The 17,812-nt window shown below is 32.2% G+C and overlaps 2 protein-coding genes and 1 long non-coding RNA gene across 3 annotated transcripts in view; 2 read left to right on the top strand and 1 right to left on the bottom strand.

Annotated features, from left to right (window-relative positions):
- Window positions 1-2,806: 2,806 nt before the first annotated feature.
- Window positions 2,807-3,901, bottom strand: Pig-f (phosphatidylinositol glycan anchor biosynthesis class F). Its single transcript, XM_076390176.1, has 2 exons — window positions 3,660-3,901; window positions 2,807-3,568 (listed from the first exon to the last, which is right to left on the bottom strand). Exon 2 carries the CDS (start codon window positions 3,551-3,553, stop codon window positions 2,855-2,857), a length of 699 nt encoding a protein of 232 aa, XP_076246291.1. The 5' UTR covers window positions 3,554-3,568; window positions 3,660-3,901; the 3' UTR covers window positions 2,807-2,854.
- On the top strand, window positions 3,898-5,268 carry LOC143186499 (uncharacterized). Its single transcript, XR_013003056.1, has 3 exons — window positions 3,898-4,078; window positions 4,175-4,401; window positions 4,465-5,268. It is a non-coding gene; the product is annotated as an uncharacterized LOC143186499 (long non-coding RNA).
- Window positions 5,269-11,952: 6,684 nt separating this feature from the next.
- Window positions 11,953-17,812, top strand: part of Ltn1 (E3 ubiquitin-protein ligase listerin) — a 38,674-nt gene continuing 32,814 nt past the window's right edge. The window contains exons 1-3 of the mRNA XM_076390178.1: window positions 11,953-12,086; window positions 12,495-12,704; window positions 16,473-16,739. Coding sequence (XP_076246293.1) covers window positions 12,042-12,086; window positions 12,495-12,704; window positions 16,473-16,739 — 522 coding nt within the window. The 5' untranslated portion in view covers window positions 11,953-12,041. The remainder of the gene's footprint in view (window positions 12,087-12,494; window positions 12,705-16,472; window positions 16,740-17,812) is intronic.

Below are 17,812 nucleotides of genomic sequence, written 5' to 3' on the forward strand. Positions count from 1 at the left end.
TACTACTATCAGTATAAATTGTGTGGTACACCTTGTACTGCCCAAGATGTTAAAAAAATCATTTGAATTTCAAGACATAATTGTTAACGTCAGGATTTTTTTTTACTGATATCAGAGGTGTCCCAGAGTAAATGATTTTATGACCGGAATTTCGACTATCAGAGGTCATGAATAGGCTTGCTGGCACTTGATGGCTGACGACCATATTGGGTTTCCCAGCAGTTGAGTGTCGATGGATTGATTGTTTACATTTAGAGAGAAAGACAGAGTCTAGAGAATATTAAGGACATCATCCTGAAGGATCTGGCCACGGAGTAGGGAATGTCTTTTGATTCTCTGGCAAGAGGACTGTGTCAAGGGACATGGTACTTACCCCAGAATCGTTGAAAGGTTCGGAAGTTTCTAACATAATAAAACATAATTTCACAAGATGGATAAATCTGACAGATCCTTACAATAATTGTGATAGTTCAAATACAAACATAATGAAAAAAGTCAATATAACTGCTTCCAAATAAATTCTTATTGCAAAATTACTTTTGTTCGATCACATTAGTAGTGGAACAACAAAAGTGGAAAATTTCTACATCAAAGCAATACCTACTAATAAAATACAAATGGGAAATCACTGTTATAAACTTAAGGCAGCGATTTTTCACCATGGTGAAAGTATTGCCGATGGTCATTACACGAGTATGCTAAGGGGTAAGGGCACAACGTGGGTATCCGTTGATGATTTACGAGTAGAAAAGCAAGCTTGGCCATGAAATGCTAAAAATGCATGCATCTTTTACTTCGAAAGGTGTTAATTGTGGTTGTTTAACTGCGGATGTTTATGCACGATAAATATGCAAAAAGCATTTTGTATATTTTACTGTATAAAGTATAATATTAAAAATTATCTGAGGTCATTCCCTATGCAAATTATCTTTGTAAAAAGAAATGAGATCCTATCAAAAAATTTCAAAATAGTAAAAAAATTACGCCAAGTACATGAAAAAGTCGGTATTGTGTCACAAAAAGATGTGAAATCGAAATGAACTGCAAGTACATAAAGGTACTTTCCAGCAATGTGCACAGGCGACACTATGTAACGTAATGTAAGATTCGGTACTTTCCAATTACAATTACATTCGATAATTCATTATTTATTTATATTTATTATTTAGAATTATACCACATTTCTTGTTATAATTTTGTATAATTGCTTTTTCTTGTATAACATTAATTTATAAAAAGTAAGCAGTGAAAATTCTACGATATTCTTAGTATTAAAAGTAATTACTTCATCTTTATGTTCACATACAAAACTAAGTTTAACATACCTATTAAGTAATATGAAATATACTATCTACTTTGCCCAATATTATTTGGCATATTAAAATTATAAATAAGTAGTTTTCTTTGGAAGTACATTCAATAAAACATTCGTATAAGTTATTATGTTACATATCTTAAAGCAAGCCTGTTAATTGATGTATTGGTATTAGTATATACAGTGTCAGGCACATCAAAACAGGACATCTAAATGATTTGCTTACTTTTAATAATAGAAAAAAAAGTATCAGACAAAAATTGCTTAATTTTCAAAGGCACATAATGTGATATCAATAATTTTGTTATAGATAGAGGCATAGAGGAGATATAAGAGTCAAACCTATTTTTTTAGAGCATCTTAAAACGAATACAATGACCTATAATACAAGGTCATTCAGGGTTATACAAGGTGAACTATAATAGTAAATTGTTTCAAGGCAATTCTTATTATATGTTCCTTCATATCTTCTCTACTTGTTGATACCTTGTTGATATCGCTCTTATAATCATTCAAGTGTATCACTGGTTGTAAATAAACATTAAATCATACATGGCATTGTCTATCCTTACTAATCAGTTTGAATTTATCTCGCTTATTTTAGTATGAATACAATGGGAAAATTTTTCTGTATATAAATGATTCATTTGATTCATAATTTGCTATAAATGAAAATCAGATCGATTTTTTCTGCTTTTGTGTAACGCATTTCGTAAGACGTGTACTTTGATCAATAGATGAATTTAAACTAATAGCCATCCGAATTGAAATATGAATCTCTTACACTTATTGTCATATAGTTGGTGTGGGTGAGATCGTCTACGAACTTTTCCGTCCCGATCTCGGTAATAGATACAGAGACTTAAAAATTGCCTTGAAACAATTTTCTATTACAGTTGATCTGTTGTAACCTTGAATGGCTTTGTATTATAGGTCATTGTATTTGCCTCGAAACACTATTAAAATATGAATAAAAAATCATATTATTCCATTCAAAAAAACAAGTTTGACTTTTATATCTCCTCTATGCTTCCAGCTATAATAAAATTAATGACATTACATCATGTGCCCCTCAAAATCAAACAATTTTTGTCTGACAATTTTACTTTCTATTGTTAGAAGCGAGCAAGTTATTTAAGTGCCTCAACCTGTATATTTTTGTATTCACAAATATAAATTCTCAGAATATTTGGTATTTATAGATGTTTTTCTTTTAAGTTTCTTTTTCATATAGCTTCCATTTATGGAAGCTATATTTAAACTTCCAATTACAAATCTGTCTCATTTGAAAAACACTATAATTATATAAATTATTCAATTCCATATCATTATTCATATTTAATTATACGTTACTTAAAATACAAAACATATTTCAGATAGATTGGAACTGCAGAATAAAAAACGCTAAAATAAATCTAATGTAAAACATTAACAAATTAAAAAAATTTCTTAATATAATTCTTATAATATTTATCAAAATAATATAATTCATAATTAAAAATTAAATTTATAATTTACTAATACAATAATTGTCAGCATTTATCTATGTAATTTTTTGCCTAATCTTAGTATAGACAATGTTTTCATAAATGTAATAAAGTGTGCAATCATATACCCAAGGAAAGCACCTATCACACAGGGTATTGGCCAAACTTGCCATGGACGGTCCCAATCTAATGGAATTACAATAGCTCCTAACCAAGCCCCCAAAAGGGTTGCTTGAATATTAATTTTCATAGCATCTACTAAAATGTTACCTTTGTGCACAGATGTTCCTGTTATGATGTTCAATGCACCACCTACTCCTAAATGTAGACTTATAGGAACAAAAGTAAGAATCGTTAATGTGATACTAAGCATAGTAGTTTCTTCATGATGTGTAAATATAGATGCACCAAACAATATAATTACAATATAATATACAATAGATAAAAATAAAGCTGCTAATAAGAACTTGAAAAATTCTGTTAGATATCTCAACCATGCCTTTTTAACTTTCGTAGATGTTCGAATTTCAGTTTTTGGTATAATTGCTGATTTAAAATGAAACATGGGAAATAATAACTTTACTACTTCTGCAAAAAGTAGTATTATTAATACTGGTATAAATTTGTATTTTCCCACATTGTATAATTTGTCATTCAACTTGAGTAGTAGTAAAATACCAGGAAAGTAAATGCAAGTAAAGGAACAATATGATAATAGTAATCTTAGACCCACTTTGTTTCCAACATTCATATTTATTCTCTTAACCTGTAATAAAAATGTAATTAAACATAAAACTATTTTACATATATTTCTAATTCTCATTTAATATACTATAAAATGACATGTTTTGACTCACTGATGTATTACGATTGTAACCTATATGTATATGTATATTTACGTTGCTTCTGCTTCTTTACAATGGATGTGTACGGATACTACTTTTGGCTATTTATTGTAGAAGTATGCACTTCTGGCACTCCCCACTTTTCCCATAAGCCATGAAGAATTGTCAGTAGACCATACATACAGGATCAGGTTAATAGGAAACCCTAAAACTGTTGCGTCTAGCAGCGAGAAACCGAAGTGAAGTTACCGCAACAGCCGCAAGAGGTCTGCAGTAATTTTTTCCGTGTCGGTAATACAAGACTGTTTTGAATTTTGCCTAGAGCAAAGAACCTGTCAATTTAATCTTTTAATCCAAGTAAATATTGCAAGAATGCGTCGATTTATGTAATTAATAATCGTTTGAACAATGCAATATAATGCAATAATAATGTAATGACACACTAGCATACGAATGAGATGATTAACTGTCATATTATTTAATTGCGAAGACCAGAAAGATAGGTTATATAACCTATTAATTTGTAGGTGAATTGCTACAATCTTATGAAATCAGTAAACTGATAGGGGTCAAGTCCTTGGCAAGGGTGAAGCGGAGAACAAAAGGTGACGGTAGCACGTCTTCCTGCGCTGAAAACGTTAGCTCAAGGTTGCTCCTACCTACTCCTACCTATGGCCCGAGGCCCGAACCTCTTCGAGTTTTGGCTTTCGCTAGCTCTGTCCAATTTTGCACCCTCTCTTCTTCTGTATCAGGTGTAAGTACTATTCGAGTCTCAGGAGAAAACCCCTACGGAAGCATTGATCTAAATGGTTTCCAGAAGACTTCTTATGAGACACGAATAATATGTTTCTGCTTCCACCCGAGCCGTTCAGGTGATGAAAACAAGTCTAAAGCAGCGCTGTAAAGTCAGAGTTGAAATTGCAGTTGGAATTGGAGTTTGGGAGGAATTTCTGATTACTACAATCAGAAAAAAATATCTTGAAATCGACTCCATGTTAGTAAATACAGATAAAAATGTAAAATGTCTTTAAAATAGGCATTCTATGCCGATCGGAAGATTTTGTACTTTTTTTTCGGCGGTTGATTCTGTGATTCATGTGGCTGTGATATGATTATTGTGATAACGGTTGTTAGCTGCATGTTATTTTGAACTAATTATACGTTTGTTTAGTTGAACATGAATATGTTTCTTTTCTAAATTAATTCTGCGGCTAGTAAATGAACTGATGTTTCATTGTTTATTTAATATAAATTTTTCTTTAAATAATTTCTCGAGTACTTTCTTATTCTATTACGCTACATTGTCAAAATTGCTGGATAGAAGCTTGTTTTGGTCATCACGATCGGCAACTGTTACTATCTCACTACTTCATTTGCCGAGTGCCACAAGGTAACCACACAATGAAAACCTTCGCACCCGTGGCCCGAACTCGACTCTCAAAAATGATAGGGCCGTAAAAGGCAAAGATACGAATAGGGATTAACAAGTGAAAAAGTGAAGTTTCTTATTTGTTTTAGGATTTTCACGCAAGTAATATTGTGTTCTCCAGATTAAAATAATACCAAACACGATATGATTGCAATTATTATTTATAATAAAGATACACAAAACTTGATTTGTACAAAAGAAAGTTTTACTCCTTCTATTCGAACCACTTGTTCACCCCCGACTTATTTTCTCCTTTTGTCCCGACTCTTCTCTTATCGATTGAATGACTCGAGTGGAATCGGTATCGCGCCCTCGTTCATACACAAAAATAGAAAGGGTGAAAACTGGTGATAGCTATTTAGCAAGAACCCAGTGTGAAGGGTTCACAAGTCATCGAAGCAACTCTGAGCCAGCGTTTTCAGCGCGGGACGATACGCTACTGCCATCTTCTCTTCTCCCTCTCCCCTAGCCAGCCCGCTCGCTTTTCACATCCACGCGCAAGCACGTGTACCTACATGAACCACACGGCGGATGTAGATCAGCGGAGAAACAATGAATTAATTCAAGTATTTAAAAGACTAAATTACCTATTATCTGAATGTAATCATTAAAAAATAAATAAGAGGTAAATATGATATGAAATAAAAAATGCTAGCAATAGTGGATCATAAGACACTTGGATATATTAAATCTAAAATTGTTTTCATGACTCCATTTTTCCAAGTTCAAGAGAATAATCTCTAGCAGAATGGTGTCATGTTCGTTTACAACAGCGCAAAAGATTTTTAAGTCATCCGTATAGAGGAGAAACTTGGTATTAGTAATAACTTTACGGAGATCGTTGAAAAATATTAAAAAGCTAAGGTCTAACATGTGTTCATTGAAAGACTAAAATTCTTCTAATGTATTTGTTATTAAATTTTACCATCTGAGACCTACTCCTTACAAAACTTGAGATTCAATTAAAAAGGAGACCATTAAAGCTGATAGTAGACAGTTTAGGAAATAATATAGAATAATAGATAAAGGTCTTCTTGAAATTAGTGTATGTACGAGGCATCAACTTGAAATCCTGTCTCGATGGTTTGTATAATGTAACAACTGTAACTTATTAAATTGTTTATAGTAGAACAATTTGTCACAAAATTCTGTTGTTCTTCAGGTCATACATGTTTAAGATTGAAAATTCTTTTGCAATCGATAAGAGGGTGGGTTTTTGTGAGTAGTAGCGTTATGCGAAAAGGTGTCTCGTAACGCGGCCTCGGTATAGCGTGCCACGCTTCGTGAGTCATGCAGCGTGAGATGACGGGCTGTCGTTTCTGAGGTGACGACATGATCAGGCACGTGGTTGGGGGCTTCGATTTTCAGTGAATAGGAACTTCGATCGTTTCGAAGACAGTGATAGTGATGCCAGAATCGTGGAACGTGGGACAAACGGGATACTCTCACCACAACGTCCCACGGTCTCCCACTTTTGCGACCCCTATTCTACGCACACATAACCAACTGCTCCTATCCGTGTGTGCTGTGCGTTCGGCTTCGCTCGGCGTCACTCGGTGATTCTCTCTTCTCATCGAAAATTCACGTTTCTGGATCCCGAGCGGGATAAGTCAAAATCAGGATAGAATCAAGCCGGCGTGGCGCGGCTCACATTATCGTTGTTATAGGGGTAGTAATAACGATTAAATTGATTGTTTGATTTGATAATGAGTATTCGTTAGCGTTGTTTTGGTTATTAGGTACATTCGTTTATTGTTGTTACTAGCAATAGTAATTGAAATTAAACAAAAACTAATTTAATACAATCTTTGTAGTATTACTCGTATACAAAAATGCATATAAAAATTTATACGTATAAAATTCAAAATAGCATATGACATGTAGTAATCTCTCACTGTCTCCAAAACGATCAGAGATTCAGTAGTAGATTGAATCTGGTACAAATTTTAAGATTGTTTGTTTTAAGGTGAGTTGTTATGAGGAACGTTTTTGAATCCAGTAATAGTAGTGTGGATGTAGCGTTTATGAGGAAGCGTAAGTTGGCTAAGGAGTGACAGCGTAGGTTATTTTTTGCGGTTACGAAATGGCTATATTAAATTTTCAATCTCCCTGTCTTTCGCTTGTAAGCGAAGTCTGTGAATTTTTGAATAAATATCACAATTTATGAGAAACTACGTTTTCTAATATCTTTGATGTAAGATTTTGTTTATTTATCAATCTATAAATAGAAATCAAATGTTTGTCTCCATCCCTCAATATAGGAGTATCAAGAGACCCAACTTCCATGTTACAAGGAAGATATTAGACGTGATGGATTTGTTATAAATAAGCCAGAGTATATGAGAGACAAAGCGTTTACTAGTTTTTTGATGTTATAGCAATTCATCCTAGAAACTAACAGGTTCGATAACCTATTCTTCTGTTCTTCATAATTAAATAATATGACATTTAATTATCTCATTCGTATTCTAGTGAGTCATTACATTATTATTCCATCATATTACATTGTTAAAACGATTATTGACCACGCAAACCGACGCATTTATTACTTCAGTATTTACTTGGGTTAAAAAGTTAAATTGACAAATCCTTTGGTATAGGCAAAATTTAAAAAAGCAATCTTGTATTACCGACATGGAAAGAACTACTGCAAACCTCTTGCAGCTTTTACGGTAGCATCACTACCGCAGTGTGGCTTCTTTTCTTGTTATGTATGTGGATCTCTTCCGATAAGGATGCCACAAGCCTTATCGGTAGTCTTCGGAAGTAAATACTCACAAGGCTTACTATAATCACCGACTAGATAATAATAGACCTAACATTCTATGTATTTTTCTGCCCCTGATTTTTGGGGTGCTAGCACCCCATTATCATTTTATTGTCTCCGCCAATATTATCGGCGAAGTCTCAAAGCAGATTGTAACGCTACGAGTTTTCGGAATTACAATTAAAATGAAGTAGGCAGGTTATATTAAGCCCGCAATTTTTGATTATTTAGAAAATAAGACGTACGGTTATTTAAGTTCCATTCCTTTATTAAGTTTCTTGAAAATTTTAATTCAAATAAAAATTCACAGTCTGGTATTAACTTTAAAATTGTATTATAAATATATTTGACACAATAACACAGAAGAAAAAAATACAATAAAACAATGCAAAATGCAAAGTACATACAGCTAGGGCAGTAAAGACTTTGTTGAGATTATAAAATTTTGAATTTTATGCATTAGTATAATTAAATATACTACTTACATAAATAATAACTATACTCTACGTATCAACTATTGAGATATTAAATTTTGAAATCTTTTAATGTATTAAGCTATTAACAATACAATTTTCTAACGATTTGAACTATTAATTTATACAAACTTCTTAATGTATATATATTAATGTATATGTATAACTAAAAAATGTCATGGTACTACGAAACAATATTTGTTATATGTTGTAATAGTTGTATAATAACTTACTTTAACTTGCAATTTTTATAAAATTTCAAAGTAATGTAATCCCTTAATTATTTTCTGTAAACATAATCTTATGTAAATAGTAATAATAAATAAACATAATAATTATAGTATATAAACAAGTTAAATGAGAGCACCTACATACTTGTCCCGTTTATTATTACACAATGTAATTTAACAATGGAAATAATTTTTCCCAGTCATTTTTTTTACGAGATTTCAAGGTCACTGATATGTTTGAAACGACATTCTATATTTTTTGACGTAGTAACGTTTAAATTATTTAATCGCAAGATGATTTGTTATAAATAACGCTTTGATCTTTTAAATAGAACTGGAAAAACTCCGTTAGTTTATTGTTTATAATAATAAACAATTTTAAAATTTAGATATGGTTCTTTGATTCAATTTATTTGGATAAATTTGTAAGAAATTGTATTGAAATTTATTTGTCAGAAAAATACGAAGAATAAGAAATGTGTTCCTCGGACGACGGTTCTGGGGTAAGTGCCGTGGGATTCATCACAATCCTGTTACCAAAAGGCATAGCCTTCCCCTCTCCGTGGCCAGATCCTTTAGGAACAATATTCCCATTATTTAGCATTATGGTGTGGGGCCGCTTGCCTTCTTTAAACACTCGCCCTTCTTCCAAATAATCTCACAACACCCGATAGGTGGAAGGCCAAACGTAGCCATCAGCTATCAGTCTTCAACGGGACTGTTTAATCTCATGCACCTTCAATCAGTCACAGGCAGACTAAGACCCTATTACCCTATCATAAATCCCTCAAAGACATGTTCTCGTTCGTCTAACCGTCCCAAACTCTCTCTTAAAATACGTTAACGCTAACATATTTAATTATTTAAGTTGGAATTTGTTTTTCATGGTCTTCTTAATTAGTTAGTTTATTATTTTTATGTAAAAGAACATATTATACTTTCGTATACAGGATGTCCCAGCGAACACTGTACAGTGCGTTATTTCCTAAAGTATTGAAGATAAAAAAAAATTGTTTATACAGGATTGCATGGTTCGAAGGAGCCAATTTATTAGCGAAGGCGAATTTTTTATAATATTATTGTTACATGAGATATGATGGTCAAGTTTGGTTTTTTAAATGGAACTATATACTTTTTTACAGATCAGTCGATAGTGTGTTTCAAGACGAATTCAGTGACGTCTAATTTATATACTTTTTTTCATTAATTTTCGAGATATTGCGCCTACAAATTTAGTGATTTTCGTCGGAAGAGAACCTTTCTGACCAGCAGGTACTGCGGGCGGTCTATTGTTCCCTTGCGATAGCGCGTGTTAGGCATTACTCCTCGAAACCGATACTAAGGAAATTTGTAAGCGCAATATCTCGAAAATTAATTAAAAAAGTATATAAATTAGACGTCGTTGGATTCGCCTTGAAACACATTATCAGCTCATCTGTAAAAAAATATACAATTCCATTTAAAAAACCAAACTTGACCATCATATCTCATGTAACAATAATGTTATAAAAAATTCGCTTTCGCTAATAAATTGGTTCCTTCGAACCATGCAATCCTGTATGAACAATTTTTTTTTATCTCTAATATTTTAGGAATTAACGCGCTGTACAGTGTCCTCTGGGACACCCTGAATACATATTATTTATATTTATATATAATGTGGAGACAAAAGTAACGACGTGACCATATGTATAATTATGCAAAATAACATTTTGTACAATGTTTTAATTCATAACACATAGTACGTGAGCTAAAGCGTGGGTGGCCAAAGCTCCTTTTCTACATGTTCTTCATGTTTTTGTATATTGAATGAACTGTCAAATTTGACTCTATTCTGAGAAATCACACATACGTAAGCACACACACTATTCGATATTTCGCCACAGGTTGGAGTAGTTCTCCAGGTGAACGTTATTCGTGAGTAGAGGTCGCCTAATGCAGTCCGCAAACTATGCATCGGTAAAGTAGTTTGACCTGAGACACAAAACTCCATTGAATGTTAGGTCTATTATTATCTTGTTGGTGCTATAATAATCTTTTAATTCTTATATCGTTTACATTTCTGTATTTACAAACTTTTATAATAATCACAGTGAACACAAGAGACACGCGTTTACAGATTAACGACAGATGGCAGAATGAATTGTGTTAAAAAACAATTTGCTTCTTCGTATTTAATAAATAAAAACAATAAATTAAATAGTAGCCAATTTATCCAAGTTGCAGGACCACCAGTGCCAATATTTGGAATGCTAAGGAGTAAAGTTGCTTCATACTTCTTGGGTTTTAGATGAGGTTACCGTAGTGAATTTTGTGTTTTGAATCTTGGCGCGTTTCGGCTGTAGAATGTGTCAGTGTCGCCACATCCGTGTTGGCAGTACGACAAAATTGCTTCAGCAGTATAAGCAGTCTCAGCTAATTTTAGACTGTCTGTCAGTTAGACACACCAGTGTCTAACTTGGCGGCGCTGGCATGTAAAGCCACATCAATCTGTTTCTCGGCATCTGGTATCCATAGTATATACAGGGTGTAACAAAAATGTCGCAGTTCCTTAAAAGGGGTGATTCAGGGAGTGATTTGAAACAACTTTTTCCTTAGCGAAAATGTAAGATGAGGCTTCGTTAACGAGTTATTAACGAAAAACACCGGCCAATGAGAGCGCGAGTTTGCCGCCCGAGCGACCGCGGTAACGTTGGGTACGCGCGCTAGATGCTACGGTTGTACTCCGAACAAGAAAGTCGTCATACATCGAAGAAAATAGCATTAGTATGAAATCTGAAAGCGACATAATAAATAATACCGAGTCCTTTTTTTGTTTATCACTTGAAGTGAATAATTACATAAAATCCAGTGACCCAGTACAGTGATCGGTACAGTGACCCAGTGACACGAATTTACAAACTACAGATGAATTGCATTTAATTCATTAATGATTATTATTTTTTAAATCTAACGCAGACTACTTTCAACGTTTCTATCTTCAACGTTAATTCTCCAATTCTCCGTTCATTTCTTTTGTTGCATTGCTTTTTCGTTTATACGTTATGCAAATATTTTCATACTAATGCTATTTCCTTCGACGCATGCCGACTTTCTTGTTCGGAGTACAACCGTAGCGCTCAGCGCGTACCCAACGCTACCGCAGTCGCTCGGACGGCAAACTCGTGCTCTCATTGGCCGGTGTTTTTCATTAATAACTCGTTAACGAAGCCTCATCTTACATTTTCGCTAAGGAAAAAGTTATTTCAAGTCACCCCCTGAATCACCCCTTTTAAGGAACTGCGACATTTTTGTGACACCCTGTATATCAGTGGCCTCTGTATACTATAGCCACACATGCGCACTGAAAGTTGGAACCGCAGAAACGCCAGAGTTTCGCCTCTGTAAGGATCATCTGTGACATTAGTTTATGCCAGATCACTGAGTGGTGAAAAAGTAATCAAGTGAAATTTATGTGAAAAGTCTCTATTTTTTACTGTTCTTGTACTAATTATTATGGGAAAAAATAAACAAGCACAGCGAACAAAAAATAATGCAAGAGTAAGTTTATATTAGTTAATACGATAATTTATTATTAGAAAAATAGAAAATATAGGTTATATCATATAAAAAATTGTAGTACATATCATTTTTTTTATAATTTTCTTATATCAGGATTATTTTTGTACTTTAGGTTGTAGTAGAATTTTACTTATGCGTATTATATTTTAAAATAGAATAATATAAATTTTGTCATGTTACTGTACTATAATCTGTTTCATAGCAGTATACTGTCCAACTGTAGGGAAAAGCAGTACTTAATTGTAGAAAAATGTGAAGTTCAGTTTTTAAAATAGCAATAAAATATTTTTAGTAGATACTGATTGTCTGCATAGTTGGGCATTATGTTTAAAATCTATTAAAGTTATTTATAAGCTCTATTAATATTTATTTATGTATGATTTTTAGCCATCAAGTAGCGGTAAAAGTGCAGAACTTTTGGGCACTACAGTACCAAGTTTTGTCGGATTCTCAGCTGTGAAAGATGGTGACTATGTACATGTATTGCCGGGTCTATCGCTATATAATATGAATGAGATTGAAATGAACAATGTTGATAATAATTTTCAAATAGTATTAAAAAAAATGCATAAAAAGGATTCAACTACGAAGTGTAAGGTAAGATTTTCTTTTTATTCTCTAAAATGTTCTATAAAAAATTACATAACTGAAATTGAAGTGTGATTCTATGTACAAAAAATAAAATTATTTTGTTTAAACATTTACTTATAACAAAATTAAGCTTACATACTCTTTGAGTATATGTAGAGGGTACAAAGAAAGTATGGGTTATATCTATTACAACTGGATTTTACTTTTGTGAATTAGTGGGATGTATCCCTGAAAAATATATCTCAACTCAGATATTCACAGTCAAGTTCATTTTTACAGAAGTTTCATATTTACAGATATTTTTTTTTAAATTGTATTCTACTCTGTGAGAATAAAACATATCAATAGAACCAAAGCGGTCCATTGACATAAAAAGAAGCAGATCACTCTTGGAAGTGTCTATCCATTGTGGGATTTGAGTGGCGTATCACATAGAGTAGGTGTTTCATACATGACAGTAGGAAGAATAACTCAAAATTTGCAATCTTACAGACTTCATTGTGTGCAAGCACTTTATACAAATTGTTATACTGTTTGACGAAATTTTTGTCATTGAATCCTGCGAAAATTGGAAAAATATCCTGTTTATAGATGAATGCAATTTTTTCTATAGTATGCTCCTCAATTAGCAAATTACTCAAATTTTGGCAAACAAAAATTCTCATGCAATTATTCAGAGATTTAATCGACATTACTTTATAATTAATATGAAATCAGGAATCATAGGAGGTAATATGTAATATTATCTATCCTGTTTATTTATTTGCACCACTAGGAAGCCAAAGATATGTCATCTCCTAACAGAAAATCACAACTATCTAGATCTTCTGCTTTTTCATTATTTATTTTCAAATTTTGATATATTTTACGTGTTGGAGAATAACTTTCTGTTCTTTTATCTGTAGCTTGCTGTTTATATTCTGACTGTGAAATGTAGAATTCAAGAAATTTCAGGAAATGAAATGTATATTATAGACAAAGTTAATCTAAAAACTAATGAAGTTTCATTTTTTAAGGGAGTGGTTGAGTTGCACTTTATGGTTTCTTTGACACTTATTATTTTCACAATAAGTAAAGTATGATGTGTTTAAAAAAAAGCAATTTGAACCTAAATATAGGATTTATATTCGATTTTATAGGATCTTTTTCTAACAGATCTCCATTGATTCAAAGGTATATGATTTAGTTGTGATAGATAAGACATAATATCCTTGCACTCTATACATGTGTATTTGGAATTGAGCTGTGAAGTATTAAAAGGGTCATACCATGTACAGATATGTATTATGTTCTACTAACGAGATCAGCTTCAAACCCAATAGGTCTTTATTGTTTCCAGGGCTCATTATACATAGATGATCAAAAGCATAATATATCTTTGGAATTTTGTTGAAAGAAAACTATTTGAGTAATTGATCTGAAACTTTACACATTAGTTTATACATGTTGTACAATTTTTTTCATATAGAAATACTAAATAATAACGGAATTATAGCTCACAGTTACTTGAAATGAAAAATCCGGACATATAATTAATCTCCACGGTTAAAGCGAGTATGAACTAGAATTTTTAAAAAATATTAAAAACTGCAAGAATGGTAGTACTTTGAATAAAAAATATCGATTTTCACTTGAAATTTTCAACTTTGATGCATGAAAAAAGTATGTTAATGTTATTTCAAAAATCCTAGTTCACACTCTAACTCTGATCTTGTAAATTAATTATATGACTGGGATTTTTGTATAGATTTATAGATCATTGTATACACCAGAATTCTATAAAATGTTTCTTTTGAAACCTACGCGGCGAGCTATAATTTCGATATTATAAATTAGTTATTTATGTATGAGACAAATTATGCAGTATGATACAACATATATAAACTAATGTGCGAAGTTTCAGATCAATCACTCGAATACTTCTAAAAAATTTCAAAGATACGCTATGTTTTCAGCGATCTACATGGTATAACCCCTTTAATGGACAGAATATTCCTTTGAACTTCAGTGATCATGGTTTCATAACAGTGGCAATGTGATGCTTGAATGAGTAATGCCTCATTGCATGATCTACTGACCTCTAGAGTACTGACTTCTGGATCAATAGACATTTGCAAAAAATAATTACCACAAAACTATTTATAATATTAGAAATTAGTGTAAACTTTTAACTACAGACATCTGTTTTTAAGCCATTATTTTCAGACACTTATGACTTATTTCTGAGGAAAGTGAATTGTAATTAAGAATTAAACTGCTTTTTACATTAACATGTTCTGCTTAAAAGTCTTTCATATGAGCAAGCTACTTGCTTTACTCAGTTATTGCATAATATGTATACAAATGATACTGGTGCTATTGTTCAATTACCGAATTACCACTTATATGTACATATAATAATGTATGAAAAATAAGACAATGAAGATGTCTTATTTTTCAAATGAAGACAGGTAAGCTGCAATGAATACTATTATTTGTGTTGTATAAGTGGTTTTATATTTCTTTAACCTTTAGGGAGCCATGGTGGCTCATATATGGGACACGAAAGTAGGCACTGATACCTTTAGAGAGCCAGTATTTTTTCATTGAAATGTAAACTTCTTTTTTATGAGACATACATATTTCCTATTTTCGAATTTTTATTTCTTTTTTCTCGATTTCTGAGAATTCTATTTTTCTTCGTTGATTTGAAGGAAAGTATGAAAGTACGAATGGGTTAATATATTGTGTATTTGAATTCACGATAATGTTTCTTACATATGAGAATTTTCGAAATAGAATGTTACACATCGGGCAATATCACAAATAGAACATACGTACGAGGTTTACATCATTGTGCAATGAACACAAATAACATCTTCGTTTTTTATCAAGTCGTCTTGGAAAATGACGTCCAATCAATCATGAAGGTTTGAGGAGATGAAAGGGAGACGAATAATTCGGATCCAAATTCAGTAAACCTCTAATCACTTGTAAACGAAATGACGGGAAGAAGACACGAGGATTGTTCATCAAACCTTTTCGTGTTAACATCGTTGGCTCTGGGTAACAGCAAAAAAGAATTCTATGCAACAATGAAACTAAACTGTTATTCAGTTAGACCTATTTACGTTGATAACACTGTTTTAGTGCAAAATATTGATAATCTGACCTTAGAATCGTGATCAACAATATAAAAAACCCTTAGAAACAATAAAGATTAAATTAAAAAATTTTCAAATGTATGCCACACCGTACCGGTCGGCCCGGCCTGTCCCATACATGAGCCAGCAACAGATTTGGACACTATATGGAATGCGTAGGTTACATATGTTGATAAATTTTACATAACTAAAGGTTACTTTTCTCATAAACTTTAGAAATTTTTGATATAGAAGTGGTGTGTCTGTAGTAAATGGTTCATTTTTAACTTTCTTCCTTTCATTGAAGAGATTATTTCAACTTAAAAAAATGTAATATTAATTTCCAATGTTATCAATAGTTTTGTGGAAAATTTCTTTTATAACTGTACTGTGATTCAAAGATTTTGTTTTTCTGTTAAATCTAGTGATATTCATTTGGTGAAAATTTTATCAGTAGAAACTTATGAGGTATACAAATTCCAAAACAATGTTTAAGCTCACATGTCAACGTGTCATCTTGAAGATGTTACATTCATGAATTTTATTCCATATTTTTTATTCAGTTTTGGCTATAGGATTATCCTATCTCAGTTGTACCATTTCTTGTAAGATTTCCTTTAAGTAATAAATAATTGAAACATTATGCTTCCAGGCTTTGCAAGAATTTGCTGCCATGTGTAAAGATTACGAATTATCAGCTGTAGAGGGAATTTTGCCATTTTGGCCACGTTTATATTGTGCCTTAGCTATAGATGTAGAACATAAAGTTAGAGAAGCTGCCCAATTAGCACATGCAGCTGTTGTAAAACGTGTTGGGAAAAGTATAGCAATGTATTTAAAACAACTTGCTGGAGTTTGGTTTACATCACAACATGATACTTATCCTCCTGCTGCATCAGCAGCTAGTAACTCATTCAATGTAAAGTATTATAATTTATTAATAATATTATTATTTATTAATATAATTGTATGACTGTATTAAGATTTATGAGCTTTAATTGGTCAGTGACTAAAGATAAAGAATAGAGTGACTAAATTCTGACTAAACTCATAATTCCTAGTATACTATGATACTTATACAGGGTGTATTAGAGAATGTGAAACATTTTTGAGGGATAGATTCTAGACACAAAAACAATAAAAGAATATTTAAGTGTACATACATATGTCCGGAAATGCTTGGTCTTTTCGTTATATGTTATTTTATATTCCATACGTTGTGATATTTTTTTTAAGTCTATGACTGTGCACCACTCATTTAAAGGGTCGGAATATCTCTAGGTCTAGTAGAACCTTAAAAGGGATAGCACACTGTGCAAGCAAGTAATGCACCAGTAATAGGAGAAAAAACGAAGCGTCTCCGGGCGGTATGTGTACATGAACTTTTTTAGTTCTGAAATGGTAGAAGATTGAAAAATTTTTCATTAGATAAGCTTCAATGGTGTTGAGTGGCGCATAAACTGGTGTAGGTACATGTCTGCCCCCGAAGTGGAGACGGTTCAAAAGTAACTTCTACTTTGTTTAAATAGAGTTGTATATATTTTATGCGCTAATGGATACACATTTTCATTCTTTACGAAAACTTGTTAAAGCATTTATGTTGGAGATGAATTAGTTTAGACAATATTTAGTTTTTAATTTAGTTTTTTGAATATTATATTTGGGACTTGAATAATACACCAACATAATAAAAAACGTATACTCGTTTATTTAAGTAAAGGGTAAAGTCGAAAAGCCGTGTCCTCGCCGATTTTGATGAATTTGGAGTATGTTATGAAGGACGATATGTTGAAGAAGTTTTTCGTTAGAAAAAATTGACGGTCGGCTTTAATTTCCGAGATATTTGCAAAAAACTGTTGCTACTATTACAATGAATTCTGTAGTGCAAAATGATGGCCGCTAATAATGACGACAATTTTGTATTATATGTATTTCATACGTATTAAATAAGTGTACGAAATGATCATTTTTGCTAAAATTGCTAAATTTCGT

Source organism: Calliopsis andreniformis, unplaced genomic scaffold, assembly GCF_051401765.1.
Source record: "Calliopsis andreniformis isolate RMS-2024a unplaced genomic scaffold, iyCalAndr_principal scaffold0001, whole genome shotgun sequence".
Taxonomy (NCBI): Eukaryota; Metazoa; Arthropoda; class Insecta; order Hymenoptera; family Andrenidae; genus Calliopsis; species Calliopsis andreniformis.

Coding starts and splice junctions, on each gene's coding strand:
- Pig-f (XM_076390176.1), bottom strand. CDS start 3,553: ATGAATGTTGGAAACAAAGTGGGTCTAAGATTACTATTATCATATTGT.